The 24,397-nt window shown below is 41.2% G+C and overlaps 1 protein-coding gene across 2 annotated transcripts in view; it reads right to left on the bottom strand.

Moving 5' to 3' along the window:
- PRELID2 (PRELI domain containing 2) overlaps positions 1-19,957 on the bottom strand; it is a 76,178-nt gene extending 56,221 nt beyond the window's left edge. Inside the window, exons 1-5 of one of the 2 annotated variants that reach the window (XM_055285794.2) lie at positions 19,751-19,925; positions 7,592-7,649; positions 4,462-4,535; positions 3,898-3,933; positions 2,413-2,573 (exon numbers count right to left, since the gene is read on the bottom strand). In XM_055285794.2, the coding sequence (XP_055141769.1) occupies positions 2,413-2,573; positions 3,898-3,933; positions 4,462-4,535; positions 7,592-7,649; positions 19,751-19,825 (404 nt within the window). In that variant the 5' untranslated portion in view covers positions 19,826-19,925. Of the gene's footprint in view, positions 1-2,412; positions 2,574-3,897; positions 3,934-4,461; positions 4,536-7,591; positions 7,650-19,750 lie in introns of both variants that reach the window. The other variant, XM_055285795.2, reaches the window with a different exon arrangement.
- Positions 19,958-24,397: the final 4,440 nt, after the last annotated feature.

Genomic DNA, 24,397 nt, shown 5'->3' with positions numbered 1-24,397 from the left:
GTTTAGTATATTCGCAGAGTTCTGCAACCATCAACACTAATTCCAGGATATTTTCATCACCCCAAAAAAGAAACTCTGTACCCACTGGCAGTCACTCATCACTCTCCTCTCCCCCTAACCCATGGCAACCAATAACCTACATTCTGTCACTATGGATTTACACATTCTAGACTTTTCAAATAAATGGATCCATACAATATGTGGCCTTTTGTAACTGCCTTCTTTCATTTAACATATTTTCAAAACTTGTCCATATTTAACCACAAATCAGCACTCCCTTTTTGTAGCTAAATAATATTCCATTTTGTGGATACATTACATTGGGCTACATATTTATCAGTTGATGGACATTGGCTTGTTTCTACATTCTGGCTATTATAATGCTGCTATGAAAGTTTTGTACAAGTTTTTGTGTGAACATATATGTTCTCATTTTTCTTGAAGTACCTAGGAGTGAAATTGCTGGGTCAAATGGTAATTCTATGTTTAACTTTTTGAGGATCTGAAAAAACTGTTCTCCAAAGCAGCTGCACCATTTTATATTCCCATAAGAAACATGTAAGGATTCTAATTTCTCCACATATCCACAACCAACACTTGTTATTGTGTGTCTTTTTTTTTTTTTTTTTTTTTTTTTTTTTGAGACACTCTCACTCTGTTGCCCAGGCTAGAGTGCAGTGGTGCAATCTCGGCTCACTGAAACCTTCATCTCCTGGGTTCAAGCTATTCTCATGCCTTAGCCAGCCATGTAGCTGAAACCATAGGTGTGCGCCACCACACCCAACTAAATGTTGTATTTTTAGTAGAGATGGGATTTTGCCATGTGACTAGGGTGGTCTCGAACTCCTGGCCTCAAGTGATCGGCCTGTCTTGGCCTCCCAAAGTGCTAGGATTACAGGCATGAGCCACCGCACCCAGCCTGTTTTTCACCTTCTTGACAGTGTCCTTTGAAACACAAAAGTTTCTAATTGATGAAGTCAATTTTATCTATTTTTCATTTTGCTGCTTAAATTTTTGCTATCATGTCTAAGAAATTACTACCTAACCCAAGATCACAAAGATTTATACCTATGTTTATTTCTAAGTGTGTTATAGTTTTAACTCTTTCATTTAGGTATTTGATCTGTTTTGAGTTAATTTTGTATTCTACATGAGGTAGGGATCTAACTTCACTCTTTCATATGTGGATATCCAGTTATCCCAGCACCATTTGTTGAAAGAAATATTCTTTCCCCATTGATTGGTCTTGTAATATTAACTGTTTTAAATCTATCTAAAATGTTCTATAGTTTAATTGTGGCAGTGATGGCACAACTATATGTTTGTCAAAACTCAAAGAACTATACACTAAGAAAAGTTTTATTGTATGCAAATAATATCTCAATAAACCTGATATTAAAAAATTCTACTCTAGGCCAGGCACAGGGGATCACGCCTGGAATCCTAGCACTTTGAGAGGCTGATGTAGGAGAATCACTTGAGCCAGGAGTTTGAGACCAGCCTGGGAAACATAGTGAGACCCTGTATCTACAAAACAAATTTTTTAAGTAACAAGGCATGGTGACACATGCCTGAAACCTTCATCTTCTGAAGCACGTGCCTGCAGTCCCTGCTTCTCAGGAGGCTGAGGTGGGAGGATCACTTTAGCCCAAGAGGTTGAGGCTGCACCGAGCCATGATTACACTACTGCACTCCAGCCTAGGTGACAGAGCAAGACTGCATTTCAAAAAAAAAAAAAAATCTACTTTAGATAAATAACTCATATATAACATAAAGGATCGTATACAAGGAAGATATGCTTCACAAATATTGTAGTATTGTTTGTAAAAAAGAACTTAGATACCATCTGTCTATCAAAAAAGTAGTAGCTACATAAAATGTCATATAGTCACAGGATTGAATTATATGCGATAAAGGAATAAGCTAGTTTTATATCTATATATGTATCACATGGTTTAAGCTCAGAAACATTCCATTAAGTAAAAAAAAGAGAAGTGCACAATTTACAAACTAACTTATAACTTACAATATATGTTTTAAAATATATACAAAACCATACTATACAGGCTCTATGAGTATATATGTAAGTATCTAAAGTTATCTCTTTAAGGTCTGGAAGAATATTCAGCAAACTGATAACCCTCACTACTTCTCAAGAGGGTGAAAAAGACAACAGGATTGGGGGAGATGGTGAGACAGAAGTTGAACTCTGTCATTTCCTGACCTCCCTTGCAAAAAAATTCATTAATTACTATGATTAAAAAAATAATGTGGAATTCGTATGAGTTATAAACAGAGGTCATAAGTATAGAACCATAGATTTTTAATGTATGTACTCATGTGTCCATCCCTGCATCCAAAACACACACACACACACACACACACACACACACACACACAAACGAGTCTTACCAATTTGGGTTTTCCATACTTTCCCGGAAGACAGATTCTTCCTTCATGGATGCATACTGTGTCCATGTAAGGCAGTGACTCCGTATAGCCATGTTTCTTTCCCGAGGATTGAGCCATGACTCCTCTTCTAATTGGATATTAGGTACTTTCAAAATGCTCACCTGTCCAACAGAAAGAGAATAGCTTTCTCAATTTAGGAAGAGCAGGCAACATAATGACTGCTTCCAGAGTTACTCTCAGTCTTGGATAACCAAGAGGACAAGTAATCCTGATATATGGATGATGGCTCACCAGTGGCTGTACGTTTTTGATAATCAAACATACTATGACCTTACTAAGTACTGGTGAGGACATGCAAATAACCCAGGATTTATGTAGGCTATACAGTCTCTGGCCTAATTTCCCTAACTGCTAAACACTAAGCAAATTATCAGCCTCCTTCGAGTCTCCTCTAAGGCTGGTTATGGCCTTCTTAAATTGATGGATTCTAATCGAGTCCACTTACAAGCTCACATGCAGAACAATATCAGGTAAAATATTTTCTTCATTTTAAACTCTGTCCAATACCTAGAAATGTATGGTTTCCTAGCTGAAGACATGAAAAACTACAAAGGCAGAATTGTACAAGTCAGAGGTGTCCTTAAATTATTTAAGAATTGAGATATAAGACAAAGTTGAATGCCTTTTTAAATAATAGATTCAGAGTGAGTATATAGGGCAAAGGCAGGGTACACACTCTGGAAAAAGCCAGTAATAATTTGCTGCTACACTGCAACAAGTTTTACCATCTGGAAAATAAAAGAAAGTTCATTTTCATTGTCATATCAGCTTTATTACACTGAAGAATGTGACAGTCTTTTAATTCATGATAAGGAAGTTTTGGAAGCTGCCATTTGTTCCACATACAGCACAGCAATTTAATTTGCAAGCTAATCGGCAGGAGCCAAGCTGGGTTCCACATCTGATATGGTTTGGCTGTGTCCCCTCCCAAATCTCATCTTGAATTGTAGCTCCCATAATCCCCACATGTCATGTGACAGACTCAGTGGGAGGTAACTGAATCATGGGGGCAGGTTTTCCTGTGCTGTTCTCATGACAGTGAGTAAGTCTCACCAGATCTGATGGTTTTATAAAGCGCAGTTCCCCTGCACATGCTCTCTTGCCTGCTGCCATGTAAGATGTGCCTTGGCTCCTCCTTCACCTTCCACCATGATTGTGAGGCCTTCCCAGCCATGTGGAACTGTGAGTCCATTAAAACTCTTTTTATTTATAAATTACCCAGTCTCAGGTATGTCTTTATTAGTAGCCTGAGAATGGACTAACACAACATCACACACAGAATCTCTCTCAGGTTGAAACTACCCTCTGAGACCTGTTTAAAGGGCATAGCCAGATGCTTTCCTCTGACTTCCTCATAGCTCTAAAAGGAATCCCACTGAAAATCCCTCTATGGGTCAAGCAATGTGATTAAAAATTTCCACTCACCTTTTTCCAACAAAGAATCACCAGAGTGCTTAAGGACTTCAGAGAGAGAAAACAATTTGCCAACATGAAGGTTCATCATCAATGATATTACTTTAGAGAAACACACATAAAGACTTACAGAGGGTGTGGAGAACATTATACTCTGGGAAATAACTGTTATCTCTGACAGTGAATTAGAAACTGAAGTTTTTCTCTTTCTTATTAAAGATGAGACTAAATATTTACATTCTTCCCATTTCTGATCATTCTCACCTAAGAGTCGTTTCTATTCATGAACAGATTAGTCACTTCATGTGAAATGCCAAAAGTATCTTTAAAGTAACTGCACAACATCTCTATGTCCATTAGGAGTTCTTCACAAGACAGACAGACAAAGTATCTCCAATGGCATCTGCCAAAAGTGAGGTTGGGTAAGAAAGAGCTTTCTTCCTCAGAAGGCTCTGAGGTAAAAGGAGTAGGAAGTTTCTAATGCTCCTTTCCATCAGAAAATGCTGTTCCTTTTCATGACTATTAAAAATTACTCAATGTTACAACAACTGTGATTAAATTTTAAAATGAACTTACCTTCCTTAAAATTTCTGGAACCACGTTCTGACAGATTGCAATCCTCTTTCTGTAGATGACCCCTGTTGATTCATCTAAAAAAGAAAATTTTTTACACACAAAAAAATAAGGAAATGTGTTCTTTTCTTAGTGTCAATAAATCTTGCGGGGGTAGGTTTTTTTTTTGTTGTTTTCTTGAGACACCCAGGCTGGAGTGCAATGGCATGGTCTCAGCTCACTACAACTTCTACCTCCTGGGTTCAAGGGATTCTCCTGCCTCAGCCTCCCGCAATGAATCTTTTAAAGTCAGTATCAATTTTCTATTTGCAGAATTCCTACAGAAAATGTTTAACTCAAAATTCAGTTTCCCTGACATCAAAATTCAGTTTCCCTGACGCTTTTCAGGGCCGAATCAGATATTCCTTATCTGGGATGAAGGAATAAGGGTACAACAGTAACTCAGAATGCACACTCCAATGTCAAGGATGAATGAATCACAACCATTCGCTGCTCTGGACTATCCGTGTCAGTGCTCCAATGACGATGACCAGCGGGACTCCTGCTCAACTCCAAAGAGAATGTTTCAACAAAAAGGGGGAGAACCTGATGCTGCTACCTTTTGTACCAAACTTTCAAGCACAGATTTCTGGCTACAAAATTTAAACCTATAATTAATTATATTAGCCACATTTATCTCTCATAAGGGAGTAGACTTCCTATTGTTACCGGCAGCAAACCTGTACGGTTCTGCAGCAACCTCAATTATGGCCTCCTCAGAAGAAGGAATTCGACTGAGGGGCATAAGGGAGAAGGAGGGACCAAGACAAGTTTTAGAGGAGTGAAAGTTTATTTAAAAAGAATAGGAAATGGCTATTCCTGTTCTTTTTATAAACTTTCCTAAACAGGAAAAAGCTATTCCGCTTCCTTTAGAATGGGAATGAAAAGAAGGAAAGTACAGTTAGAAGACAGCCAAGCAGGCAACCTGAAAGGCAAGCGTGCAGTCCGACCTTTCGACTTGGGGTTTTACGCGCGTTGGCATACATCCGGGGTCTTATATCACTTATCCCAACTCCTGAGCTCTTAACAGGAAGCTGCTGATCATCAGTTTCAGGTGTTTTCTATCTATTAGGAGCGTGCCTTTGCCTGGTGCCAGCTGTGACCAATTATTACTTTAGCGAGACAGTTAACAACCGCCTGACCATCACCTGATGGTCATCCAACACTTCTGGGTGTGTGTGTGTGTGTGTGTGTGTAAGTCCTCTTCTGTGTGTGTGCGTGTGTAAGCCCTCTTCTGTGTGTATGTGTGTGTAAGCCCTCTTCTGTGTGTGTAAGCTCTCTTCTGTGTGTGTGTGTAAGTCCTCTTCTGTGTATGTAAGCCCTCTTCTGTGTATGTGTGTGTAAGCCCTCGTGTTTGTGTGTGTGTGTGTGTGTGTGTGTGTGTGTGTAAGCCCTCTTCTGTCCTGCTCATACCTGACTAGCTACCTACTGTAACACTAGGACTGCAACCATTTTGTTCTGCGGTGAAGTTTCCAGAATTAAACCAGGGATGTAAAAAACAATGTTAGTTAAGAAAAAGAAAGGCAGAGGCAGAGAAAAGAATAAACTCTGAAGTGCGGTCTTCTGCTTTGTGAATCACTGTGACTTAGCCATGCTGTTACAGGTTTTCTCAAAGCTCTGGCTATAGTAGTCCCAACCCTTGATGCAAAAACCCTGACTGCCCAGAAGCTGTTGATAGGGTGCAAACCCCTCTGCCCATTGGCCCTCCCTTTGGCCATCTCATTCAGTGTTTGCTGCACACATACTCGAAATGGATTAGCCACTCCCAAAGGCAAAGATGCCCCTGACAATGACAGAAATTATAATGAACATTTAGAATTTAGAATATGCACAGTGTTCTCTCATTTGATCTTCATAACAACCTAAACACAAGATTATTTTCCCATTTGACAGATGAAGAAACTGAGGCTCCAGAAAGTTAGGTCACCAAGGTAGTAATGAAATCAAGATTTGAAATCTAATTTGTCTGATGACAAATAACAAGTTTCTATCACACTGCAGGTACATGAGAAAATATTTTTAATATATAGTTATAGAAGTACAGAAAATGCATACACAAGCAAAAGGCAGTTATGTTTACCAAGCAGAGAGAGGGCTTCAGAGTCACACACAATGAACAGTAGCATCTCATGATTCCTAAGAAGCGTAAAGAGCATGCTGGACCTAGGCCTCAGTGTCTCCAAAGCTTTGTACATTGACTATGTGAATTGTCACAGCTTCCTGCATTGCCCAGTTCTCAAGTTTAAACACTGACACTGATAATGGTTTCTGCTGGAGATGGGGATAACACAGAACAGAAGAGATTCCTATGCTCTAGACCAGGAATCAGTAAACATTTTCTGCAAATAATCAGATGTTAAATAATTTAAGTTTTGTGTGTAATAAAGTCTCTGTGGCAACTGGTCAACTCTGCTGTTGTAGTGAGGAAGCAGCCATAAATGACATGTAAACAAATGTGACTATGTTCCAATCAAACTTTACTTATTAAAACAGGCAGCACAAGCCATAGCTTGTTAACTCCTGATTTAGTCAATGCTAAACCACACTGCCAAGTAGTTATGATTCCATAAGCCATCACTTTATGGTCACATCTCATATTTAATCATATACATTTTGCCATCTACAAAATGATATAATAGGCTACAGCCATGTGACCTTGAGCAAGTCACTTAACTTCCCTGTATCTCAGTTTCTCCATTCATTAAATGACTAGTCTAATACCTATCCCAAACATTGTTCTGAATATTAAATGAATTAATAAAAGTAAGAGTACCTGCCACATATTAAGTGCTCAAAAATGTTAGCAGTTACAATTATATATAGCTCAGTGTTGTCATCAATTATTAGTTAGAAAGTGACAAAAAGCATCAGCAGGACTTTTACTATCATAAATCCTGGTGCTCTACCTGCCACACCTTTCTAAGTCACCTCAAGTACAGAAATATACCTGTTTAAAAAATAATAATGGAAGAAACTGCAGATGAACAATTTTTTTTAAAAAACCTCATAGGCCACACACACACATACACACATCTCTACAAAAATCACTATCATTTAATGATCATTACTGAAAAAAACTGTACAGAGAACTTACCTCTTTTTTCCTCCATGATTTTTACAGAGATGACATTTTTATCCATGGGGTTGGGGTACTAAACAAAAACATATAAAAAAGAATTACCATTAATCTTCTACCAAGGTGAATTACTTAGAAGTAACCACAGCTGTTTGCAGGACTAGTAAATATTTTCCAAGAAACTTCTAAACAAAGCCCAGTTTTGAATCATGGATCTTAATTTTATAACTTGGGCCTAGATAAATGAGATGCTATCATCATCTCGACTTACATGAAATCTGGGGAAAACCTTCTTCAGATGCAACCTAGCCCTGAGGGGGATGAGGTTAAGCTAATCAGTAAATAATAATACTATTAATATTGAACCAGCCTAACATAAACCAAGAGTGTTCTTTGTGCTAGGCACTGTACTAAATGCTTTCCTTGCACAATTTTGTCTAAATCCAACAGCCTCTCTGTTATAACTGATTTATGTGATACCACCATCCCCATCTTTCAGATACGGAAACTGACTGAAGACTGGATTGCTTAGGGTCACCCAACTGGCTCCTGGTGGAGCCAGGGAATTAAACCAGGCCTGTTTAATACAGAATGGACCTCTTCGCTATGGTCTAATATCATCGTCTGGTGGCTGGGTTAGCACCACAGTAGGATAGTCATAGAAGTATGCTTTGCTAGGCACATAGTAAATACTCAATAAATATTTAACATGTTGATTTAATTCCCCTGAAACGCAATTTGGCTGTGACAAGGTTGATAATAGCCACTGCTTTTCTCTTAGGCAATTTACATACTTTAGACACATTAGCTCAGTTAATTCACAAAACCATTCTATAAGGTATGTGTTATTTTTTCCACTTCATATATGAAAAATAAGGCTCAGACAAATTAGATAATTTGCTCAAATTGTCCAGCTAATGAATAGTGTATCTGGGGGTAACATAATTTACCCCCGATACTTTCTGCCAGCCTACAAAGCCTGCCCACCTAACCTACCACCAAATCACCTAAGAGTTAACCTAACACATTCCTTTCCACTACTCAGATGTGAAAAGAGAGACATTGGAAGCAGAAGTGACCTCCTAGAAGCCACAGGACAAGGTAGCTGCTGACCCGAGCCTACTGAGCCCCCTTGGACTCTCTTCCCTGAGGTTTACCAATGTATCATGTGATCAAATCTGAAAAGAAAATTAGCAAGAAGTCTCATCCATGACATCACAAAGTGCTAAGCAGAAGGCAAGAGCAGCAGGCAGGCTGAGGGGAGAAAGAAGAAAGGCCCCTCACTTTGCAAACTTGAGCTTAACGTTTTCCGAACCCTAGGAAGTGAAATACAAAACTCTGAGTGTGGGTTTCCACCCACAGCAGGCGTGTGTGTGTGTGTGTGTGATACTGATTTATTAATGGATTTTTCAGGGAAAGGGGTTCATCATTTTAACACATACTTAAAGATATCTATGACCCAAAAAGACAGTAGATTAGAACACAGGCTCTCTGAGGGCAGGAATACTGCCTATTTCAGTTACTCCTATTATCTCCACCAGCCAGCATAATGCCTGGCACATAGAAAGCACTCGGTCAATATTTTCTGGATAAATAAAAAATTTGGAATATAAACCTCAATGACCTCAGGGATCAATTTGGAAAATGAGCCTGCCTTCAGTCAGAAACCAATCTATGAAGAGAGCAGTGGCTCAGCTTTCGGCAACCTCAATATCTCTTCATGTTCCATGTTGGTAAACTCTGTCATTCACACGTCCATCCTGGAAACTGAAATCTTGATAACTGATGAAAAACTTGGTTTTTAAAAATCTATTTATTTATATATTCATTCATTCATTCATTTTAGCCCTAGGAAAAAAAAAAGTGCTTGGCTGGGCATGGAGGCTCATGCCTGTAATTCCAGCACTTTGGGAGGCTGAGGCAGGTGAATCACTTGAGGTTAGGAGTTTGAGACCAGCCTGCCCAAAATAGTGAAACCCTGTCTCTACTAAAAATACAAAAATTAGCCAGAGGTGGTGGTGCACACCTGTAGTCCCAGCTACTCAGGAGGCTGAGGCAGGAGAATTGCTTGAACCTGGGAGGCGGAGGTTGCAGTGAGCCGAGATCATGCCACTGCACTCCAGCCTGGGTGACAGAGTGAGACTCTGTCTCAAAAAAAAAAAAAAAAAATACTTGGAACTACAACGATTGCTTTCTTGAAGTTCAGCCCTTCCAAGTTACATGCCCATGACAGAGGGTCAGGTTTAGATACTCTGCTCCTCAGCAAAGGAGACGTTCGCTTACACAGTACCCCTAAAGCAAGGGAGGTATTTGAGACTCACACAGGTCCTCTGAATTGTGATTATATGTGTGTAAATTGTAACTTGTTCACTAAAGTAAAATGTGCTTCTCTCGTTTACTACAGTTCTAGCTTGTTCATTACATACCCATAAATATATATTGACTGAATATTATAAATTCAACATAAGTTGTAGGAAGATAACTAAACTATAAAAGATGTTGAAAATGTAGTCACCAGGGAGACATGATGATCAAACTTTTCAAGTTCTGATTACTTGACTAAGCTATCAGAGAAATTCTTAAACATTATAAACTCAAATACTTCACACTTACATAATTTTTGGAATTGAACAGCCAAGAGCCTCAAGTTTCCATAGAAGAACAGTAGAAGAAAGTAGGGGTTTATTTGCAGTAGCTAACTACCATACTATGAAAGGCACATATTTCAACCTCTTTAAAGATTTATTGAACTGAGGCTCCTCCTACCTGGCATTACTTGAAATGATCTGACGCCATCTTGTGGTAACTTGAATATTCATGTTTTAATTCGTGAAAATTTACCAAAACTCCCACGACAAAAAGTTGAAAGAGGGAAGGCTTCTCAGAGGTCAATACCAGAAACACTTACCTGGGAAGACAGGAGGCAGATGGCCAGGTTTTTCTGGACACCTTTTCAAACACAATCCAGTATGACTGCAGAATTGATCAAGCTAAATCAGGATCACACCCATCAAAGACTTAACTGAGCAGCTACTGTGTTCATGCAGGATGCTATCCTAGAGAAGCTGTCATGCACATGATCTCATTCAGTCCTTCTCAAAGCATGGAAACCTATCAAGTATTAATACACAGAGTATTTCTGCTATAAATATAATAGTGTAAAGCCCACAGACAAGCAGGTTCACACAGGATTCTTCAATCCCCATTTCATACTACAGACTCTCATGAAAGCAATGTGATCTGAAGACCCAGATATCTGCCAAAAGCCCTTGTCTTTCTTGATCCTGGCTTAGCTGGTCACAAACTGCAGTGTGCATGAGAACGATGCCACAGGCTGCATACATATGACATGTATGCTATACTACTTTATGGACGATTTAAGGGATTCTTAAAGGTATATGTGACTTCATTTTGTATTTCCTTATAATTTTTACTTTCTTCAAGGAACGTGTAAACTGACTCCTTTTCCTTTCCCCAAGACACAAAACTACTGCAAATACCACTGTACATATCATATGTACGTAACAGTCTAACAAGGGTAAAATGTAGATGCGCCTAAAGCTGTTGTATCTGCTTGCTTTATTTTTTACATATTAAAAGATAAGCCAAGAACTCCATAATATTGGAGGGGGTGGGGAATATGCATTGAAGCAAACACAAACATATAAAAAGTTAGAGGCCAAGAAACTGAATCCATCTAATTACAGAATATTCAATATGTTTGTGGGAGAAGCTTCATGAAGATACAACATTTTGCATTCATATTTGCTGAGGGAAAAAAAACCCATAAGCTTTCAGAAAGCCTACTCTTAAAAGAGTTATTAAAATATCAACTTTCCAAAAAGCTCAAAAGCCAATGCCTTTTTTTTATAACATTTTCTTCCCCTCTCAGAAACAGTCAATGACATCCAAAGGAGTCACTGTCTACCAATTTACAAATGAGGTTACCGGAGAGAGTACAAGGAAGCAGGTGAGTGACAGGTCTGTCTGAAGAGCCCTGCAAAGAAGACCTACAGTAAGTCTGGTATATTAACATACCCGTGTTATAAGCATTAAGGGAATTTGTTATCTAGGCTGCTGCCAAACATGTCATGCAAAGAGATGGGGCTGCTGAAAAGAGATTTGGTGTTTAGCAGCAGAAAGAAATCACCATGAGCTACGCCAAATTCCTTTTATGAGCTCCACACCATAGTCTATCTCAGAAGAAAAGCAAAGTTGATTTTATACCAAGAAGAAATGAGTTATAAATTAATCAAAATTTCAATGATCAAGGACAAAACATACTTAAGTTGAAAAGTATTTGGAATGGCTGTTCATTGGTCTTTCAATAGGATGATGAAACAGAAAGAACAAAGGGCAACGAGCCAAGACATGCAGACTGCAACGCTGCCATCTGTGAGGTCGGGGTGATGAACCATCAGGTGATCATCCAAGATCCTTCTGGCCAGGAAAGGCTATGATTCCAAACAAAGGCCAGCCAACGGCACATCAGCCTCTTTCTTTCAAAAATGGCCCAATAATCAGCAATGGCATAGTGAAGGTTTTGAAAAGACAGTTTTTCATTGCAACACAGAGGAAAATCCTCTTATCACAACATCAAATGTATGCATAAACCCAGTGCAGCTAAAGATACACTACAAATAACTGCCCAGCACTCTTCAAAATCACCATGGTCCGGAAATGCAAGGAAAGACTGAGGAACTGTCCTACACTGCAGGACACTGGCAGCTAAATGCAATATGGGGTCCTGAACTGGATCCTAGACTGGAAAAACGATATTAGTGAACAATTGACAAAATCTAAATAGGGTCTATAGGTTAGTTAATAGCATTGTATCAGTGTTAATTTCCTGGTTTTAAAAAGTATACTGTGGTTTGGGGAAGCTGGAAAAAAGTATGTGGGAATTCTTTGTTACTGCAATATTGTTTTTGAAATGTTTTATAAGTCAAACTATTTATAAATGAAAAGTTAAGAAATAAAAAACAAAATTAAAGACACGATGTTAGAAAACAGTGAATTTTAGAGCCCAAGAGATCTGAATTGGAATCCCATCTGTGAGAAGCTTGGACAAATCACTTTAATCTGCCCTAGTTTCTTCATCTGTAAAATGAGAATAAATACTTACCTCAAAGAGTTGTTACAAGAATTAAAGGAAAAAATTTAATTACAGTATAATACCTAGCACTGTGCAAGTAGAAAATAAATGTAGCTGGTTTTGCTACTAACAAATGAATCAACAGTTTTGAAAACTTAAAAAGTTTCAAGATTTCGGTTTTTATCTTGCAATTTACTGTGGTGTGGCATTAAACATATTGCTGGCATCTATCTGCAATCCAAAAATACTTAAACAATGATTTTAAAATGATTAGAAGATAATATATCTGATTTTCCTAGACTAATAAAAAACTCACAAGCTCGTGCTTTACCAGTTCAAAATTTGTGTAAGATACAAGGCCTCCCTGACACTTCACTCCACACTAGCATTAGGGAAAGGGCTGTACCAGAGAAGTAAGAGTGCTGGAGAGAATAGTTACCTGTTTTTAAAAAGGCAACTGTTTCTAAATAGTTTTAATGCTTCCACAGATTTATAATTAAAATATAAATCTTGCCCCATACTATAATGTAATGTCTGCCATATGCCCCGAGAAAGCCTTTATCATGAAAATTAATATATCCTCCTCTGTCCCTTTTGACAGTGAACTCCTTGAAGACAGGTCCACGTACTTAGACAGTGAAAAAAATCCTTTTTTTTTTTTTGAGACTGGGTCTCTGTCACCCAGGCTGGAGTACAGTGATGCAATTACAGCTCACTGCAACCTCTGCTCCCGGCTCAAGCAATCCTCCTACCTCAGCCTCCCCATTACCTGGGACTACAGGTGTGTGCCACCATGCCCGGCTAATTTTGGGGGGTTTTTGTTTGTTTTTGTGTCTGTGTGGTTTGGGGTTTTGTTGTCGGTGGTGGTGGTGGTGGTGGTGGTAGAGATGGGGGTTTTGCCCTGTTGCACAGGCTGGTCTCAAACTCCTAGGCTCAAGTGATCAACCCACCTCAGCCTTGCAAAGTGCTTGAATTATAGGCATGAGCCACCATGCCTGGCCAGTATCTTCTGTCTTTTATACACTGATTAAGCCACAATCTCCATTAGATAAGTTTCTAAGTATATTTTATAATTATTCAAATGGCATTTAGAAAATATTCCTAATTCAAATGTGTACCTTTATTCATGCTCACTCTCCCCTTTATTACTCTAAGTTAGTAAAGATTTCTGAGGCCACTTCTCTCAGCTTTTTATTTTCAGGCTCATGAAATAAATGCAACAAATTATTGTTGTCGTTATCATTATTCAACAAGTACTTTAAAAGAGCCTGCTGTGTGCTGAAATTAAGCTAGGTATATTACATATAACTGTATGCATTATCCAATTTAATTTCTCTAACAACTCCAGAAGATAGTGATTATTATTCCCATTTTGCAGATGAGGAAATCGAGGCATAGAAAACTGAACTGGCCTGGCCAAGCTCACAGGGCTAACAGCGCTCCATCCCTGTCTTCCCCACCCCATCCAATGTCAGAGCCCACATTCTGCACATCTGCACCATTCTGCTTTACATCATGCCTAATCTTCTAGTGGAACTGAGGACAGGAAGATAAAAGTGAAGAAAGACTAGTACAGCATGTGACAAAAGATAAATAATCATTATGTTAAACTAGGCCTATGGTTTATCAAATCGTTTATTTTAGAAATGCAGGTTCACCCCAAATATTTCTGGAGCTTTGAAGGAAGATATGTTCCACACATGTAAGTGTCAGATTTGCAAGGGAGAAAAGATAGGATCAGAAATGGGAACATTATTAATTACCCAATCAACTTTCTACTCTAAATGGAAATAGCCATTCATAAATCCCCCTTATGAGCTTAAGAGTAAACATTCAAACCATTTTGTTCAGCACACCAGGCTCCCAGCCAAAATAAATAACACCCAGGGTCATTCTGTCAAAGCAAAGAAATTATTAATATTTTAATCTGTCCATTTTATTACAGTATCCAAAGTAAGGACATGTTTCTGAATTCCGTACTGGCTTCAGTCTAAAATTGCACAGGGCTAATCCCCAAAAGAGTCAGTTCATTCACTCATTCAGCAAGGATTTGCTGAGTACCTACTATGTTCCAGGATCTCTTTGGGTAATTGGGATACATCAGAAACAAATGACAAAAATCACCACCTATGAAGGTGATATTCTATTTACTATGATTCTTTGAACCACAGCATAAAAAGAAAGTCAACCTTCCGAAGGTAAGAAAAATCTTTACTTCTCTGGCCTCATTTAGATATAAACAAGAAAACCCAGTCAATATAATGGCTCTCTGGATCCTTTTTAATGACTTTAAATTTCAGGCAGATGAAATTTAAGAAGTTCTCTGAATACAGCTCATGAAAGGCAAGCCCATTAAAAAGGTCTAAGTGAGATTCCAGAGAAGACCCATTTTCTACACTGCTACATTCATCTATGCAACTTTGTGTTCTCTTTGTAGATGATTTTAAGTAAAAGGAAGGAAACAGTGGTAAGTGATTAGAGCTAGAAAGCTAAGAATCACACAAAGAAAGAAACCAAAATACACTGTCAAGTGCATTGACACTATAGTTCTTGGAAAGTACCTACAGTTCAGCATCCAATGAATAAACTATTTTGGGTTTCATAACATTCCTCTATGAAGAGTTTATTGAGAAATACTATATTTCACGAACAAAGAGTATCATATTGTTTGTTTTCACAATGTCACTTAGCTTTGAAAGCATGCAGCTAATATTTTGCCTGTGGTATTCAACAGGCAGATGTAAGAAGAGCAAACATTCTTCAGGTTTTAAAAACAGTAGTATATTATAACTTGGGAGGCAACTCCTAACAAACCAAAAGCCATAGATCAGTAGATCTGATTTAAAATAGAACTTCCTCAGTGCTAAAGCAGCTTCAAACATACCATTGTGCAAAATCAGATTAAATGCTTCCCAGCAATCCTCATATGATTGTCCCTTCTGCCAAGTGCTTTCCTTTGAAAAAAAAAATGAAGACTGAAAGAAAAATAAAAGTGTATTTTGCCAAAAAGATAATTCTTACTACCTTAGGCTTATAAAAAAACTTATGCTTTTCAAACTGTTAACACATTTGACATCCTCACAACAACCCTGGAAGGTAGGTGGGGTAGGTGGCATTACCATTTTCACAGAGGAGAAACTAGGGCTTACACAGCTGTGATGTTGCTCACAGCACAAGGGCTCCTGGTCAAGTGGGCCTGTGGGCACAGGACTGCATCCACCTAGAGGAAGCAGTACCTTTTTCTAATTTGCATAAATAGTCTCATTTGCTTTCCCCTAGCCCTGTGAACTGTGAGCTTATGGAGTGGACCCCTAAAAGATGCCTTTTCTAATTTGCACAAGGACACAGTATAGGATGGTGAAAATTGTTTCCCATGGCCACCCAACCTAACAGCAAAAGCATAATGATCAAGATCCAGGTCTACTGACTTCCAGTTCATGGCTTTGAATAACATAAGGGGAAAATTCACCCAGCAAATGGGTTTACTGACATCTTAGAAATAGTCACATAGTTCCTCCCAAGGAATCTCTGAAGGATTCCTTTATGAATGAATAGAAAGAAAGGAAGTACAGTGACATGCATGATGTTAACACTGTCCCATCACTAGACCTTTAGTCTCCAAATGTTTGTCTCTCATTTTCCCAGTTCTGCCTTCCATTTCCCAGTTCTGACATCCCCAGTTCTGTTTCCCAGTTCTGCCTTTTCACAATACTTATTCACTATGTACCAGGTACTTTGCTAAATATTTTATGTGAATTACAACAGGTTCTAACTGAATACAGCTACATAAGTGACCTCAGCTATACCACACAGCACACAAAAATCAACCACATGAGCTTAGTCAACTCACAGAATTGTGAAAATTAAAAGCCTGTCATTGGTTTAAGTCACTAAGTTTTGGAGTGGTTTGTTACATACCAATAGATAACTTAAACATTCTATGTTCTCACCCTAACACACATCAAAGTTATATCTTTATATCAGGGTCAACAGGTCCACTTAGCTGAGCAAACACTGAGAGAAGACTGTGAACAAAAGAAAACAGATTGAGCACAGCAAAGTTTTTGGGGTTTTTTTGTTCGTTTTTGTTTTTGAGACGAAGTCTTGCTCCGTCACCCAGGCTGGAGTGCAAGGGCGTGATCTCGGCTCACTGCAACCTCCGCCTCTTGGGTTCAAGTGATTCTCATCTTAGCCTCCCGAGTAGCTGGGATTACGGGCATAGGGCACCACACCTGGCTAATTATTTTGTATTTTTGGTAGAGATGGTGTTTCACCATGTTAGCCAGGCTGGTCTTGAACTCCTGACCTCAAGTGATCCGCCCGCCTCGGCCTCCCAAAGTGCTGGGATTACAGGCGTGAGCTGCCACACCCGGCTGGCAAAGTTGATTCTGAAACACTGTATTTCCTCAATAATCGTTGAAGTGCCTATTATATGCAATGCAGCACAGCCTGGTGGCTAAGGGTGTGAGTTTTGGATCCATGTGTTAAAATCCTGGCTGTCCTACCTGCTAGTTATGGGAACTTGAGGAAGGCACTTGGACTTATCTGGTCCTCAGTTTCTCTATATTGTAAAATGGAAATTAATGATAACTACTTCCTGAGGGTGCTGGCAGCAGTAAACATGATAAAGTATGGAAAGCACACATGAGCACACATACACACACCACACCACACACACAACACCACACCACACACCACACACCCAGCCTTCCTAGGAAACTTCTATTCATGCTTCAGCCATCATTTCACAAGTGCCACTTCTTCAGGGAAGCCTTTCCTAAAGATCACCCTCTCTTGAATATAGCAGTCCTCCCTGCTATATTCAAGCACCATGTATTTTCCTTACTTTCCTTTCATAAGTACACATCATCAATTTGAATTTTGTGTTCATTTGTGCATCACTTATTTATGTTAATCTCACCCACTACACACCATCAGTTCCATGAGAACAGGGTCTGTGGTGACCTCCCACGTTTTTCTAGCACCTAGCACAAATCTTGGCACACAGAAGATAAGTATTCAACAAAAGAAAAGCATTTACCAAAAGCTGACAATGCGCCGGGACCTCCATAAATAAGAGTTTGGCATTGTGTTATGTGCTTCTGCAGGAGTGAGTCTCGCCTTTAAAAACCTTAGAGTCTAACGGGAAACACAACACATACAGAAGTCACCATCTGACACCGCAGACAGTCAGCCAGACCTAGACAGAGTGCCCTGCGAGTTCTGAGAAGGTGGAGATCAACTGACTCTTGATGATGACAATCCAAAAAGACTTTACAAAGGAGCAGTGGCTTAAGGGTACCCAGACTCCAAAGTGCCAGTCCTAACAAAAAAATTGGGTGTTGGCTGTTACATTTTGGGCCCAGAAGCCTGGCCTAAGGCAAAGTCTACAACAGATCTGTAAATCATTCTTTCTTTCATTTATTCATTGCTCAGGTTTTTATTAAATACCTAGTAAGTGCTAGGCACTAGTCTAGATACTGAAAATCAATGAACATATCAGCAAGCTGACATTCCTTCTAAAGAGGCCCCCTATAGCAACAAAGTGTTAACCAGTGTCCTCCTCACTCCTCTGTGACCAGGGCCACCGTGTCACCTCCTCTAATGGAGGCTACACCTTATCGTTTAACAAATGACCTTCATCTTCCCAGCATCTCCCTTAGTTTGGCTTCCAGGTTGCATATGGAGTTCAATGTCCCGTGGCTGCTAACCAAGGCAAATTGCAATTGTTGCAAATTTTGCTTAAGAAAGTGAAAACTGAAGGGGACCTTCAAAGATCTTCTGGTACATCCCCTTCATCTTATAAATGTGGAAACTAAGGCCTAGAGAAAAGACCCTCAGCCAAGGTCACCCAGAGAACTAACCACGCATAGAACCAGACCAGAGTCCAGGAGTCCTACCTCCCAGGCCTGGGAGCTTTCAATTTTTCAAAGACATTTCCCATTTTCCTATTATCAGGAACCCACAATCCTAGAAACAGTCTTTGGGATTCAGGGCCACTCAGTATTGAGGAAGAGTTCATTATTTGTATTGAAATCGGTTGTAGTAATACAAACAACAATAACATTTTAGAGCCCTAACTAAACATCAGTAGCAGTGAGAAAAAGAAAAATAGCTCAGAGCAGATTGTGTGAGTTACAGTGAAATATGCAAAATCGATCAAGCCCAGAGAGACAAGAGTATAGGACTTTAGTGGTCCCCTCCTCACCCAACCCATTCCTGGGAGCAACTGGTTAAAGGCATTTTGTTCCTGACCAGTTGCCTTACCCATTATCTTCAAATTCCTGGAATTTGTGATACAAAGAACAATGTACAGCCAATCAATAGTTTATGTTATTTTAATATAAATTCTTGGTAAACAACTTAGGAAGCGCTTCTTATTCTCCTTTAAAAACCCACTTTCGACTTCTGCTCATCAGAATGTATACTCAGGGCACCTTCACTCCCAGGATGCAGTCCTCAAACTTGGCTCAAATAAACTCTCTTTTTATACTGATTTTGCCTCAGTTTCTTCATTTAGGTCACAACTGTGATAAGCACTTTACATAAGTTACCTCATTTGGATCCTCACAACAACTATGAGTCGGTACTATTATTTTCCCCATTTTACAGATTAGCAAACTAAGGCACAAAGAGAGTAAGCAACCTGCATGAAGTCCCACAGCTGTTTAATAAGGGGCAGTGGAGAGGCAGCAGAACGATCATGCTGAGTAAACCAGGATGACTGCCCAATGGCCTCCCCCCGCTTTTAAAGGGTCAGTGATGAACGGGAAAGCTCCACACGTCGGTCATTTGCAACTCCACGGAGCTCACGAGCTGGGATTCCCGGAGGCTCTTCCTGAAAGGAAAGCCTCTTCTTTCAAAAGGGGCAGGTGTGAACGTGATGCCAAGCACGGCTCCTTTTCCCGCTCCGTGTAAGGGGAGTCTTCGAGGAAATTCCTCTCGACCCACACATCCCTGAAGGAAAGCCCGCAGCTGGAAAGAGAGACTGGCGGTGCCAGCTTCCGCGTGGATGGAGGAGAGGAGAGAGGGGCAAGCAGCGAGGGCAGCGCGGGATACGGAAGGTGGAAGCGGGGCAGTACCTTTCGGAGAAAGCTGGCGACCACCTGCTCGAAGGGGTACTTGTACACCTGGTGCACATCCACCGAGACCCCCATCACCGCGCGCCGCGGGCCCCGCGCACCGGCCACGCCTCCGCGAGCGCAGAGTCGCCCAGAGCTCCGCAGAGGCCCGCCGGCGCCCACACTCGGACAGCCACATGGGCGTGGCCTTTTTCCTCCGCTTTTCAAACTTTCGAAACTTTATTGGCCACTCGGAGAAACGCGCAGTCGGCCACGCCCACGCCCCTACTGCCAGAGTCGGGGACCTGGGGTTGCAGAGCGTGGGAGGGGCTGGAGTGCTCCCAGAGCACCCGGGGCCCCGCGGTCTCCACGCTGGCGGCGCCAGAGCGGCCCTGGTGCCCTCCCGCGGCCGCGCCTGCCGAGAAAAGCTTCTCTGCCTGGGAGCCATCACGCCCCGCCCCAGGAAACCTGGACCTTGGGCTTGTGCGTTTATGGTATCACCGCCTGGAGTCACAGAATAAGCCGTGGTTGACAGCACGGGATAAAAGTATTAAGAAGGAAGGCCTGGTGTGACAAAGGCCAGCATTACCCATGCCACTAGGCAGCTGCCTCTGAGGCTTGGGGTTGGGCCTCGTGTAACGTAAAGATTGCCTCGGGAATAAGAATCGTGTTTTAGTGCACCAAACCCTGCAGGTAAGTTCCTTTGCTCGCTAAGGTTAAACACCACGGAGCAAGGAACTAGAGGATACAAAAGAGTTGCGAGTATTATTATTTACTGCAACCCACAGATGTTAGGAGAACCAGCACGTTAATCCGTGTATTCAGCACGGTTCTGAGACCTCCTATGCTCCAGCGCTGTAGTGGACACTGCGGATTCCGCAGGGAGGAAACACCAGCCCTGCTGATGAGCGGGCTGATTTCACACCCAATCAACAAGCTGGGAAAATAAAAACAATAATCGGTTAAAGTGACACGGGCGCAGGCATGATTTTAGCGAGGGTGATTATGGAGGGTCTCTGAGGTGATGACTTTTACGATTTCGCCATCTCGCTCGCCCCTGCCATACACAGTTACACTGGTCTGGCGAAACCGTAGCCTTGTGTAAATCTAGGTCTCTTCTGACTGTCTCTACCCAAGCCACCGGAAGGGGCTGGAGGAAAATACACACTCACTGTGACAGGCATCTTTTAAGTTCATAACCACTAACCCTATGGCTCCTTTTAGTGGAGCCAGACAAATACATTATGAAAGTACTGAATTTCTGGCCGGGTACGGTGACTCACGCCTGTAATCCCAGCACTTTGGGAGGCCAAGGTGGGTGGATCGCCTGAGGTCCGGAGTTCGAGACCAGCCTGGCCAACATGGTGAAATCCCATCTCTACTAAAAATACAAAAATTAGCAGGGCGTGATGGCGGGCGCCTGTAGTCCCAGCTACTCAGAAGGCTGAGGCAGGAGAATCACTCGAACCCAGGAGACAGAGGTTGCAGTGAGCAGAGATCGCCCATTGCACTCCAGCCTAGACAACAAGACAAGAGCAAGACTCCATCTCAAAAAAAAAAAAAAAAAAAACAGAAAGTACTGAATTTCTCTAATCCACTTACTCTCCCACATTCCTCTCACCTCACACCTCTGATACCTTTGTTCCCAGCCTTATACTCCAGTCATTACCTTACTTCCATTTTCACTTAGTCAATAGGTCACATCACTCTGCCACCTCTCTACCCACCAGACCAAATGTGCTGCCTTCACTCTTGTTCCTGTGGGTGAACTGTCAGCACTTTGTTTTAGCACCAGTGTCTCCATTTGTCCACTGAATCCTGAGGTGAACTGAAAAATGTTTAACAAACAGCTGTCCTTTAAAGTATAAATCAAGCAAAGCCCTAATTTCCAAAGGTTGCTGATTCCGGTGGTGTAAATACTCCTACCATGTTTAAAGATGCCAACTCGATGTCACTAAACACAAGTTGGGGATTTAGCAACATGGAGTTTAGTGAGGAGTGGTAGTTGGGGAGGGAAGCACAGAAGCACACCATCACATAGTATTTCCACCACCCACATACGACAGCCATAAAGAACCAAGAACATAAATAATGGAAAATGTAGTAGGAAGGGATGAGTTTTCTTTTTTTTTTTTTTTTTTTGGTAGATTATCATTAGTTCTTATAGGTTTTGGGATAGGCGGTGAAGTTAAGAGCAATGTTTTGCAGGCAGGGGTGGATCTCACAAAGTACATTCTCAAGGGTGGGGAGAATTACAAAGAATCTTCTTAAGGGTGGGAGAGATTACAAAGTACATTGATCAGTCAGGGTGGGGCAGAAACAAATCACAATGGTGGAATGTCATCAGTTAAGGCTACTTTTACTTCTTTTGTGGATCTTCAGTTACTTCAGGCCATCTGGATATATACGTGCAAGTCACGGGGGATGCAATGGCTTGGCTTGGGCTCAGAGGCCTGACATTCCTGCCTTCTTTTTTTTTTTTTTATTAATTTTTTTTTTTGCACACAAAACAATAAACATTTTCTGAAAATACATATAAACAAAAAGATGCATATCAAGCATATTAGAAAGGTTGCACATGGGAAGACGGGGAATAGAAATGGGGGTGGGAATTAAAGAGAATAAATGAGAGAGGGACTTTGTATGGATCAATGATAATAACTCAATCCTCTATTTGACAAAGAAGAAGGAGAAGGAAGAGGAAGAAAAAGAAAGTGGGATAAAGGATCAGCAAGGGAGGAAAATAGAAAAAATTAGAGTATGACTCCAGGGTAGACCTGTTTTGTTGTCACTGGGTTGGTTGGTTGGTTTGTCTGTTGTATTTTTCATATGTTTCGCCATGTTGGCCAGGCTGGTCTTGAACTCCTAGCCTCAAGTGATCAACCTGCGTGGGCCTCCCAGAGTACTGGGACTGCAGGCATGAGCCACCACATCCAGCCCCCACATTGCTTCTGGCCTCTGTGGTAGACCTCCCGGGCGGGGCGGCCAGACAGAGGCACTCCTCACAACTCAGACGGGGCAGCCAGGCAGAGGCACTCCTCACAACTCAGACGGGGCGGCCAGGCAGAGGCGCTCCCCACATCCGAGACGGGGCGGCCGGGCAGAGGCGCTCCTCACATCTCAGTCCATGGGCGGCTGGGCAGAGGCGCTCCTCATATGGAAGGGATGAGTTTTCAATGTTTATTACTCTTTGGCCAGGCTCCTATGGTTCATGCCTGTAACCTGAGCACTTTGGGAGGCCAAGGCAGAAGGATCACTTGAGGGCAAGAGTTTGAGGCCAGTGTGGGCAACATAGTGAAACCCCATCTCTACAAAAAATAAAATAAAAAATTAGCCAGGTGTGGCAGTGCACACCTGTAGTCCTAGCTACTTGAGAGGCTAAGGCCAGAGGCTCTATTAAATCCAGAAGTTCAAGGCTGTAGTGAACTATGATCGTGCCATGCACTCCAGCCTGGGCCACAGAGTGAGACCCATCTCAAATAAATAAATATTTATTAAGTTTTTATATGTGATTGTAAATTTATATACTTTAATAATTGCTGTGTTGGCTGGGCGCGGTGGCTCACGCTTGTAATCCCAGCACTTTGGGAGGCCGAGGCGGGCGGATCACGAGGTCAGGAGATCGAGACCACGGTGAAACCCTGTCTCTACTAAAAATACAAAAAATTAGCCGGGCGTGGTGGCGGGCGCCTGGGACTCCAGCTACTCGGAGAGGCTGAGGCAGGAGAATGGCATGAACCCGGGAGGCGGAGCTTGCAGTGAGCCAAGATCGCGCCACTGCACTCCAACCTGGGTGACAGAGCAAGACTCCGTCTCAAAAAATAAAATAAAATAGTAGCTGTGTTGAATGGCCAGCTCTAGTACATCAATAAAAGTTCCTGTCCTCTTTCTTGTTCAAGGCCATCTCTCTAGCAATATCCCCCTTCCTTTCTGTATCATCAGCTTTTGTCTCTACTGGGCCATTCTAGCCAGCACAACAAGTACACTGTAATTTCTTCCATCTAAATAAATAAATAAATAAATAAAACAAAAAGAACAACTCTTTTTTTTTTTATATTCTTTTTTTTTTTTTAATTATACTTTAGGGTTTTAGGGTACATGTGCACAATGTGCAGGTTTGTTACATATGTATCCATGTGCCATGTTGATTTCCTGCACCCATTAACTCGTCATTTAGCATTAGGTGTATCTCCTAATGCTGTCCCACCCCCCTCCCCCCACCCCACAACAGTCCCCGGAGTGTGATGTTCCCCTTCCTGTGTCCATGAGTTCTCATTGTTCAATTCCCACCTATGAGTGAGAACATGCGGTGTTTGGTTTCAAAAAGAACAACTCTTAACCCCCTATCTTCCTCCAGCTGTATTCCAAGTCTCTGGTCCATCGATGCTCCTCAAAAGAGCTGCCTGTAATCTCTTGAGCCCATTCCAATCAGTATTTGCCCCCACCACTTCACTGAAACGACTGTTGTCAAGGTCACCAATGACCAAATTGCTAAATCCAATAATTAATTCTTAATCCCCACTTTACTAAGCCTGTAAGCAGCGTTTCCTTGAACTACAGAGGGAGGAGTGGAGAGGAGAATGAGATGCAAACACTCTTATATGTGTTGGATGCATGTTTAAAAGCCACTCCACTATATCACCAATCCCTCCTCACTGGAAAACAAAA

Source organism: Symphalangus syndactylus, chromosome 7, assembly GCF_028878055.3.
Source record: "Symphalangus syndactylus isolate Jambi chromosome 7, NHGRI_mSymSyn1-v2.1_pri, whole genome shotgun sequence".
Taxonomy (NCBI): domain Eukaryota; kingdom Metazoa; phylum Chordata; class Mammalia; order Primates; family Hylobatidae; genus Symphalangus; species Symphalangus syndactylus.
The sequence above is the reverse complement of the archived record's forward strand: the minus strand, read 5'-3'. Positions and strand labels throughout refer to the sequence as shown.